The sequence below is a fragment of the Eulemur rufifrons genome, chromosome 3 (genome assembly GCF_041146395.1).
Source record: "Eulemur rufifrons isolate Redbay chromosome 3, OSU_ERuf_1, whole genome shotgun sequence".
Classification (NCBI taxonomy): Eukaryota; Metazoa; Chordata; class Mammalia; order Primates; family Lemuridae; genus Eulemur; species Eulemur rufifrons.
In genome coordinates, this window is record NC_090985.1 from 32,040,585 (window position 1) to 32,051,506 (window position 10,922).

At 51.8% G+C, this 10,922-nt stretch overlaps 1 protein-coding gene across 2 annotated transcripts in view; it reads left to right on the forward strand.

Moving 5' to 3' along the window:
• ZFAT (zinc finger and AT-hook domain containing) overlaps positions 1-8,533 on the forward strand; it is a 187,649-nt gene extending 179,116 nt beyond the window's left edge. For both annotated transcript variants that reach the window (XM_069465392.1, XM_069465391.1), the window contains one exon: positions 7,663-8,533. In XM_069465392.1, coding sequence (XP_069321493.1) covers positions 7,663-7,902 — 240 coding nt within the window. In that variant the 3' untranslated portion in view covers positions 7,903-8,533. The remainder of the gene's footprint in view (positions 1-7,662) is intronic.
• Positions 8,534-10,922: the final 2,389 nt, after the last annotated feature.

The following is a 10,922-nucleotide window of genomic DNA, read 5'->3' on the forward strand; positions in this document are numbered from 1 at the left end:
ACACATGCACATACACATGTCCATAAATATGCACATGTACGTATATACACATGGACACACATATGCCCACATACCTGCACATATGCATACCAATACCCACACATATATTCTCACATATGTATATATACTGTCTATGTCTAGCCTATCTCCTCATGAAAGTTTGGCTCTTATCTTGGATTTTTTGTGTCTCCCATGCCTGGTCTCGTTATGTCCTGCCCATCATGGGTGCTCATTACATTCTGTGTGTTGATGATCTTGACAAGGGCTGTGTTCTGCTGGTGGCCTTCTGAGTCCTGTCCGCTTCCCTTAAAGCACAGAAGGCTGGATCTGGAGCTGACTCCCAGCAGGTGGTGAGAACTAATCCTGGGAACAGTCGGAGTGCCAACAGGAAGAGAATAAAGAGTGGCTTCTCTGTTCCTTTCCTGGGCCCCAACCCCAGGTGCCTTCCCTTTCAAGGACATTAATGACATCTGAGAGAGGGCTGCTCCCCAAGACACGGTTTAATAAATAGGAACCTGGTTCAATTTATTTAAAAATGGATTTGAAATGTAAGGGATGTCTGAAGCAAAACAACCAACCTCCTGTTGGTGCTGGCAATGGTGGCAGAGGTGATAGTACAGTTTCTTTCCCCTAAAAAGCATAAAGGATGATTCCTGTCCTAAAGAGACCCTCCTCCTCGAATTCCCAAAGTGAAAGTAGTTCCTCTTCTTCCCAGTACCTGACAAGGCTCATAGGCTTGCAGGAGGGCACTGGGGATGTGGGCAGCATCTGAATGGCGGTGCCTTGGTGGCAGCTTCATTCCAAAGGGTTATAAACCGAATGTGCTGTATACACTTACAAGCCGATGCCATCCCACTATGTATCATTCCATTTTCTTTTCATCATAGGGCCAACAGAGGTTTGATTTCTCTTCCTTTATTCATCGTTTATGTATGCGCTGAAAGCCAAGTTAAAATAATTTGCTAGATTCGACTTGGCCTGCCTAAAGCCTGGAAATTCTAGTGCTCCGCCAGAACTGAACTCATAAACAGGAGCGTGGCCGCCAGGCCCTCTGGCACAGGCATGTGGGGAGCTCGGGCACCAGGAAGCTCTGTGCATGATGTTTGAAAGCTGCAATGCAAATGTGTGCTGTTTGTTATATTTCACCAGCAGTTTTCAAAAATGTTACTTTAAATACCCAGCTAGTAAGAACATTTCCCCATTTCTCATTGCTGCCTCTGTGGGATTCAGCCGTGAGATTCAGCTCTTTCTTCTCTTAATTAGTCTTTGTTTGTCATGTTTGGATGTCCTTGAATGTGTCTCAGGGCTGTTTCAGTGTCCCAGGGAGGGGTCATCGTTAGTGCAGTCTCTGAAACAGAAGGACCTGCATTAGGGGATTGGGTTCAGAGGGTGTGGGGCAGGCTGTGCACTAAAGGTCAAGTGCTAGCTCCACAGGCCACCACTTTCCCCATGGCCTTCCTATCTGACAAGTCACCCCTCCCAGTGTTAGGGATTCCTGAGGGTGGGTACCAGGGTACCACCCAGTCGAGTGGGCTGTGCTTTTGGAGGAGGGGTTATCCTCCCTGTCTTGGCCAGCCTCTGGGTATTTTGGGGAGCATCTGTTTCTGAAGCCATCAGTGCATTCTTATTAAAGAGGTTATTAAATAGAAATATGAAAAAAGATTGTGCCAAGGTCAAACGCAAGAGACCGGTGAGGGAATCAAGGAGACGTGTGGCTCCCACACTGCAGCCGCCTGTTTGGCCGAGCCCTGTGCTGTGTGTGGACAGCGACCTGGGTTCTGTATGTATCAGAGGTGGCACAGCCTGCACTGAACTCCCCAGGGCCCGGCAAATGGGCAGAGTGCCTTGGGGCAGCTTCTTGTCCTCCCCTGAACCCCACCCTCCTTTGAAGCTGGGATGCTAAGACCTCTTAGGGTGTTGTGAAAACTAAATACGGTAACATACTTAGTAAACTGCTTAACACAGCATCTGACACACAGCAAGTATTTATTATCGTTGTTGTTGTTGTTATTACTATTACTACAGATTGGAATCTCTGAGCCTCAGAACTGTCCTTGACGGGTCTTGGTCGTCATCGTATGTTTACTGCTTTCTTTGTTCATTCAGTAATTCCAGGGAAAATCCACCTAGTGTTCACCGGGGGCCGGGCGGCACACTGGGCATTCTGGCTGTGTTCTTCTTTGTTCTCCTAGAAACCAAACTGCTTTGTGACTTGGTGTGAAGTCACCTTATGCATGGTGGGGAGTTCTGTAGACCAAAAGTGAGAAAATGGGGGCTCTGCTTCACGCAGTGTGGCCCTGGGCAGCTTATTTCCTCTGAGCCTTGGCCCCTCTCCCATAAAATAAGGGGATTGGACCTTTGGGACTTTTGGAGCCAGAAGGGGCTCTCCTCCCTAGACAGCTTGCTGTTTTCCCCACTCTCATGTCCTCTGGGTGGGCTCTTGTCAAGCAGAGTTTGAAACAAGGGCAGGAGGCGGCTGGACTGGCGTCTGTGGCAGCTCTAGACAGTTCTTGTTATCACTGCCAGGCTCTACCTGTGTGGGTGGTTCTAGAAATGTTGCTGACACCCACTGTGTACCTGCCGAGAGTGTGGCACTGGGCAGGGCACGGGGGAAGCCGGGGATGTTGGTGTCACAGGGAGCTCTGTGCAGAGATGGATCATCTTACAAAGCCCACATGGAACGCTCTGCAGGGCACGGAGCACGCTGGGAGCGATGTAGGACCCATCTTCCTTCAGGAGGGTTTCCGGAGCGAGGGGACTTCTGGGATTTTCTTGAATGTTGGGAGGGAGAAATCTTAACCTTCTGGGAATGGTTTTTATAAAGAAAGTGGGGAGGGGAGCTGGAGGAGAAGGAGAAAGCAGGACAGGCAGGGAGTAGGAAAAAAATCCAGACAGCGAGGCAGTCAGAGTCGTAGTTGGCTGCCTGGCACACAGCGGTCTCCATGGACATTTGCCGGATGAGAGGATGAGGAAGGGTTAAAGCCAAGGAATAGACACGGTCTCAAGGAGAAGCTGCTCTTGAGCATGAATAGAGCCCTGCAAAGTGCCTGGGTCCTGACAGTGATCTAGTCTGGATTCCAGAAGAACACTTGAGGCAGGCAGAACTGCAGAACTCAGTGCCTGATTTAGTGAATAATCTGTAGAATCCCATGGGTTAAGAGTTTCTATTAAGCTATCTGTGCTGCTAATAATTCAGCTAAAAGATGTGTTAGATACAGCATTTGGGGAAAATGGAGTACCCATCTCAGGGGATAATGACACTGTGAAAGCCATATTATTTCTACTACAGAGAACAATTTTAAGCCTGTGCTAATAGATTAAGCTACTAGAATGATCATTTTGAACAAAGAGAGCATTTGAGAATTATATAGCCAGCCTCAGACTGATCGAGATGGGTGAAGAGCGATAATTTAATCCTATCAATCAATCCAGGACATGGACTACCTTTAATCACTGTCACACTACACCAGCTGAGGAAGGTCTCTGGGCTTGAACTAAGGTCCAGCTTTTGCTACATTACAGCTGTTTGATCTTTGATGAATCACCAGTGCTAGGAGCTTCACTGCCTTCATTTGTAAAAAGGGAACAGAGATGCCCAAACCACAAGACATTGTATGTAAATAAATAATTGGCATGAGGTGTGGGAGAATGTTCAATAAACTGCCAAGGGCTGGGTGGACATTGGGTTCCCTGGGAGCAAGGAAAGCAGTGCATGGTTTGTAGAAACTGCATAAAAGCAGACAGAGTGTGATCCTGTAACCCTCAAAATGCACAAAGGGGGTGCACTCTTTGCAGAAAGCCTCAAAAGCTCCGTCCATGCAGCCCACTCTCTCTCCTGCATCATCTGTATGCAGGGTCCACGTGTTAGCTTTGAAGTGGGGCTTCTGTGCAGGTGTGGAGGCTCGGGAGAGCGTGCACGAGACCTGCAGCAGGTGAGCTTCAGGAACCAGGCTGGTGGTTAGAAGTGTTTTTGATGCTCGGATGATAGAGCAGCAGCACACAGCCCCGAACGCCTGCACTGACTTAGAGGCCTGCTCTGCAGGACTGTGTGAATACTCATTGCCCACTGCCGCCATCAGTCTTTCTGGTGAATTAAGCCCAAAGGATCGTGTTTGGAAACTTTATTGTACTCTGATAATTAGCAGCAGATAAATTTAGTGGTGATTCTGTTGGACAAACTCTGGAGACTGAAAATGGAAAAAACAAAACAAATGGAGAAAGGGTTATCTTTCAGTAGGCTCAATACTTAGAAAAGGTAATATGGGCAACTACATGTGAAACAGGGATGGGGAAGGAAGCATAGTGCTCAGCAAGTCTTCTCATGTTAGGCAAGTTTGGATTCAAGTGCCACAGATTGGATGACATAGGGCCCTTCTTTGAAAACCTTCAGCGTTCCTTTGTAAAATAAAGGCTCCATCTCTCAGCTGATGATCAAGGCTCTTCAGGATCTGATTGCAAACTTCGTTTCAGGCGTCATCTGCCACTTCTCCCCCGACACGCCCTCTGTCTGTGACTTCTGCACAGCCTGTTCATGCATCATTTCACAAACATCCCTGAGCACCTCCCGGGCAGAGGGTGGCACGGTCTGGAGTCGGGCCAGGAGTCTCTGGCTCAGCCGGGGTGGGAAGTGCCCGAGGGGCCTGGGGAAGGAGTCGAGGAGGGAGACCCAGGAATCCTCCAGGCTTTGGGATGGGCAGAAGGAGAAGAGCAGCGAACAACCCTGGAATTTGGGAAAGGGCTTGGAACAGACCCCACAGGGGGTTTTGAGGGGGGAAGCAGCCAAGAGGGTGTCTCAGGCACAAAGCTGAGTCAGGGTCAGCAGAGCAGATGGTAGAGTGTTCTGGAAAGGTGAAGATGGAACTCTGCCCAGTGGGTTTGGTGACTGGGAATTGGTAGGTGACCTCGACAGGGCTGCAGGGCATACGCCTGCTCTTTGCTCGGGCCTTCTCTCTGCCTGTGATGCCTTTTCCCACCATGGACCCTGTGTGGCCAATGCCACCTTCCATGAAGCGGCCCCCTGGCCCTGATGCTACAGAGTTATATAGCACATTGTCAACCTTCAGTTCCAGCCTGTTGGCCTCTTGGTTTCCACCACATTTGTGGGCGGTGGCCATGTCCTGGTCATCTAGGGACCTCCCACTTCCTGCTCGGGCTGGCGCTAAGAACTCGGTGTGTGCCCACGGCACTGCCATGGGACAGGAGGCTGCAGCCTCTGCTCCTAAAGGGCCCAGCCAGGGCCCGGTTCTACTTGTCCTTGGCAGTAATTTCTGCCCGTCAGTACTCCAGTACTGTGGTGTTAGAGTTGTTAAAAGGACAGGAGTTTTTGACCAGTGGAATATTTCTGTCAGTGAATGCTTCCTCTTCAGCTTTAATGACAATCACTATGTCCTAATAATGGTGTCACATGCCAGAGTCTGTCATAAAGCTCGTGTATTGGTTGGTCTCAGTGTATTTATCACGTCTTCTGTTTACCTGCAGCGTGGTGGGCTTGTTTGCGCACGTGAGGCCCTGGCCAAAAATCACCCCCTGTCCCCTCACCCTTTCCTTTGTGTAGAATTCACTGACGATTGAGAGGAGAAACCCCCTCCCCTTTCCCAGCCTCTGTCGGGTACTTTCTTTCAAAGTGAAATAAATCAATATTTACTTCTAAAGTCCTGGTTCGTGGTAGTTCTCCCAGTTAAATTAAATTGAAACAAACAGTGAAAGGAGAAAAAAAGTTCTCAGTTCACTCTAAAAAAACAAATCAGGCTAACTGTATGGATAGTTTCCACTCAGAACAGCTCTCCATCTCCTGGTGAATTCTATCAGTCCAAATTAAAAGTTCCTTCCAATCCGTAGCAGTGGAACCTCTGGAGCCCACCCTGGAAGAGCCTTTTCCATTTTTCTCTCTGAATTAAACGTGACCCACCTGTTAACACTGCCCTTCCCGCTCACAGTGACTTGAATAATCACAGGGTTGGAATAAGACCCTCTAAGCCAGCTGGGTCCTCCCCAGAGAGAGGGCGGTCTCACGGCATGTCACAGATACGTGGGACACGGAGTAGGAAACCGCCCAATGCCAGATGCAGGCGGGAAGAGCAGTCAGAAGTGTGGGGAATGGGGCTTTGTGGAGGCCACCTAGGCATACCTGCCGCTCTCCTGGGAGTCAGCTCCCCTGTCCTCCTGGAACGCCTCCCCATGCCGCCTCCTGACCAACGACATCCCTGGCTACTCACCTGCCCTCCACTGGCCACCTCTGCTGGAGACTCTGAGCTCCTTGGGGGACTGTGGTTTTCCACCGTGTAGCTGCCTTAGCACCTGATGTGCTATCTGTCACCGGTGGATCATCAATCAGCAAATATTGAGTATTTTGTGTGTACCAGGCGTTGAGCTTGGCCCTAAGGAAACAGCTGTGACAAGACAGACATGGTCCCTGTCCTCGTGGAGCTCGCAGTCTGGTAGTAGCCGATAAAATGACGGTTCTGTTAAATGAATGAATAATTGCCCTGCCACAATGCCTGCCAGGTAGCAGGTGATGAGGAAGCTGTCGTTAAGTGAATGAGTGAAGGGATGGAAAGGGCAGTGATGCTATTAAGCTCCCACTTTGCACATAGAATCTCCCTTTAATTCTCCGCTCATTCTCTAAAGTAGACATTTTAATCCCTGTCTTACAGATGACAAAACTGAGGGTTAGAGAAAAGTGTCTCACAGCTGCTAAATGGTGGAGGCAGTGTCAGTGCTGGGTTAGTGCAGGACAAAGCACCTGCCATTTGCACCCACCTGGAAATGAACGGGTTTCTCTTACATCCTTCTGTATATCTGAGTGCCCTCTCGTCCTCCAGCTACACAATTCCAGGCCCTTTGGCTTTCCCCTTGGATTTGTTTCTAACCCTTCACTCATTTTTACATCTCTGAGGTCTCAACGCTTTCTGAATCTTCCCCATGTCTTGTGTTTCTCTTCTCAAGATCAAAGACAGTTGTTATGAAAAACAGCCCTGAGCTGACAGAGTCAGGGATGTGGGGCGTTAACACCAGCTGGAATTGGGCCTTGTCTGGAGTCTGCCGGCTCAGAGCTACAGAGAAAGGCCTGGCCTTCCAAGTCATCCGGCCCTGACAGTGCTGCGCGGGGCAGTGGGTTTCCACAGCAGCCCCCTCCCCAGTAGGTACAGCACTAATGCTGAGGGACAGAGGATGCCTGGGGAGCGTCTGCCCTTCCTCGCAGGACACAGACCTTCCTACAGAGTTGAGCTCCCAGGGAGCCCAGGGTAGACCTAGTCCCTTTATCTCTGCCAAACGGACCGGCTGTATATTTCCAGGAGCCCCACGCCCCACCCCAGCACTGTTGCAGTAAATGACTCCCATGGTGCCTTCATCCCTCATTCTTTAGGTAACCCTGTTTTTTAGGAAGCACCAGGAGGCAGCTTGGTGTCAGGAAATGACCTTGGACTTTGGGTTTGAACTTAGGTTCCACATGCTACAGCTGGGGAACCCTGACCAGGTTGCTTTGCATCACTGAGCCTTACTCTTTTCATCTATAAAATGGGCATGAGAGCAAGCACTGAGCATTGTAGAGGGTTGTATGCAGTGTGGACAAGCTCCTGAAGCGTACTAGTTGCTCCGTGAGCTGTAGTTACACTGACCTGGAAGTAGGGCTCGTGTGACCTCTTTCTTGCCCTCTCACAGGTCACCGATGAGGAGCCCAGCTCCAACCACACGGTCATGATCCAGGAGACCCTCCAGCAAGCCTCCGTGGAACTGGCCGAGCAGCACCACCTGGTGGTGTCCTCCGATGACGTGGAGGGCATCGAGACAGTGACCGTCTACACGCAGGGCGGGGAAGCCTCCGAGTTCATCGTCTACGTGCAGGAGGCCATGCAGCCCGTGGAGGGGCAGGCTGTGGAGCAGCCGGCCCCGGAGCTCTAGAGGACACGCAGCAACGGACGGCCACCGTGCAGGGCTGCTGGGCTCTGCAGGCACCCAGGGCAGGGGGCTGCCCAGCCCGCCTGGCCCCTGGAATGGCGCTCTCCTCTCCCTCCTTGTCTGGCAGCCCAATGGGACATTCCTCGTCCTACTCTGCGGGGCAAGGCAGTGGCATCACCAGCAACACCCCCGTCCTCAGCACAGGCACACACCCCGACCCTGTGCCATCTGCTTCTGGAAAGACTTCTGCACCAGCTCCCCGCATACCCTACACTGCGCCCCCGAGACTCCCTGTCCCCACAGCATCTTCCTTGAGTTACCCCAGCCCCTGGACGCCCACCTACCTAGGTGCTGAATCTCCATCTGGGACCGCTGGGCGGTCTGATGAGAGGAGACAGCCATCACTTGGAAAGTGACCTTACTGTTTTGAATCACTGCCGGGGGTGTGTGGGGGATTGTCCTGGCTTTATCTATAAAGCACCTGGGATCAAGGGAGGTAACCATGGCTCACCCCCATCACAGGGTCTCATCTTGCCATCATGGAACTTTTTGCCGTTAGAAAGAATGCACTTTTCACTCTTCACCTCCCGTTCTAAGGGGTTGAGTGGATGGAATAAAAGCGTTTCCTGCCTGAGCACTTCGGCTCCTCTGTGAGGTGGATGGCTTACGTTTCCCCTTCCCAAGTGGAAATCTTGGACTCGGGCCCCACCCAGAACCTCCCCATCCAGACCCAGGCCCTTAAAACTCAGACCAGGTTGCTCTTTCCCCACTAAAGCATTTGGATTTGCGTTGGAAACTTTTCAAGGTTAATGATCTTACGTTCCGTTTCCTGGCACCCAGCACTTGATTTGCTGCCAGCTGGGAAGTGGCAGTGCCCTCTTCTCCACTTTGTGTTTGGGAGGAGCAGTGACCTGACAGTCAGAAGCCTTCACGACGTGGTGCTGTTGGGCTAGGATTTCTGGTGTGCGTGCTCGCCATACGTTCGGTGCATTTTAAACCCTTGCTGTGCACACAGTGTTGTGAGGCATCAAGTTGAGCCCTGCTATGCTCTGCCCAGCCCTGGGGTCTCTTACCCGTCGCCCGAGGGGTAAGATTTGTTTCCTTAGAGAACCCTCTGTCAGTGAGGTCTTACGCAGGCAGATAAGCAAGTTGAATGGTGGCTGCTCCGCTGGAGAGGGCAGAGGCTGTACCAGTCCTCTCACCTCACCCCAGCAGGGCCTGAGGACACCTCCTGGGAGAGGCTTAAAAGCTGCTACTCTGATACAAGTGCAAAAGTGACTTCTTGCCCTAGGCAAGGAAGGGAAGACCCTTCCCGCTTGGGACGAATTAGGAAGAGCATCACAGCAGAGAGGGCCTCTGATCAGGGCCTTGGAAACTAGGCGGACTTTGCACTTGCAGGGATTGGCGGGGGTGCAAGGATGGACATGAGCCATGAGCTGCTTCATCTGGGTGGGGGTAGCTCTAAAGGGAAGGGCAGAAAGACCCGCCGGAAGCCAGAGCCTAGAAGGGCAGGCGTGTGAGACGGTGGGTATTGATGTATGAACCATGGGGAGGCAGTGGGGTCTGAGGGACCCGGGGTGAGGACCCAGGGCGAGGAGGTGAGGTCGGTTCTGCCCTGAACATCCTGCCCAGCCTGGGTGTACAGACGCTGTGCATTTTATTCCCTCCGCCCACCAAGTGGAAATGTGGAAACAGGAAGCTGAGGAATTGGTGTTCTCGGCTGCCCCTGCCCTTGTGGGTATTTGGGAGGCCAGGGCAGCTGGGCTCGTTCTCTGCTGCTCTTTCCTGGCGCTCAGGGGAAGCTTCTCTAAGCCACACGGTGCATCCAAGTGACTATAAGGTGCAGCTTCTCACAGCCCCTCCCCAGAGTCTCCCTCCTTGGCTGTTACTGATGGATACTTTTGGTCCCTACTTGTTTTTGCGTCAGGCAAGGTGGGAGTTTGTGCTAAAAGGCTGAATGGACTCTACCTGTCTGTTTTATAATGTGTGTTAAGTACCTACTGTGTGCCAGATACCATGGTAGGTGCTTTTACTGGCTTCGCCGTGTTCAATCTTCCCATCCACCTGTGTCTTTCATAAGATTGAACCACTGGCACTTCCATAGAGCTTACCCTATGCCAGGGTATGGGTGTTCTCATCATCACAGCACCCCAGTGAGTTAGATGCTATCATTAGAATTCTATTAATGGGGAATGTCAGCACAGAGAGGTTAAGTAATTTGCTGAAGCTCACAGAGGAAGTGGCAGAACCAGGAATTGAGCCCAAGCAAGATCTGCACTCATAACCAACGTGCCTTCTGCCAACTCTTCTCTCCCTATTACAGCTGAGAAGATGGTGGCTCTGTAAGTACCCTGCCTTGGGGGACACCTGAGGCTGGAAAGGTATACATCTGGGACTTGAATGCAGGTATGAGGTTCCCGCTCCCTCGGGTGCTTTTGTGTCCCCTGTGCCTTGCTTCCTCCTTGTCTGTCGGCCCCGACTCCAGGCAGGCAGAGCAGGCACAGGGGTAGGGGTCACTCCAGGGAGCTGAAGCCGAGGGACCACGTTGCTGAGAGACAAGACAAGTGTGGGCAGAAGCCAGCACAAGGACAGGAGACCCAGGGCCGGGCCAGGGTCAGAGACAGTCGGGGTGGGAGATGGGGTTCGCCCCAGGGTGCCCCACAATGCCTGGGGCTGGGGAGGAAGCGGAGGGCAGCATGCAGCCAGCCTAGCCCTGGAAGGCCCCTGGCACCTCCCACAGGTACCTCTTGAGCTTATCTGGCAGCAGACCTGACACCCACCTTGCATCTGGGTAGGCTTCACCTCTGTCGTGTGGACTGGCCTCCTGGGTGCTCATCTGCTAGCAAAGGGGAAATGGCTTCACTTTGCATTAGGAGATGAAGCCCAGGCAAGACAGACCTGGCCTGACTCCACTGCCAGCAGGTGTGTCACTTTGGGCGAGCTAGGTCACCTCCCCTCATTAGTGCAATGGGGATGGTAAAATAATAATTGCCACAAGGCATGTGCAGTTTCCTGTGCATGGG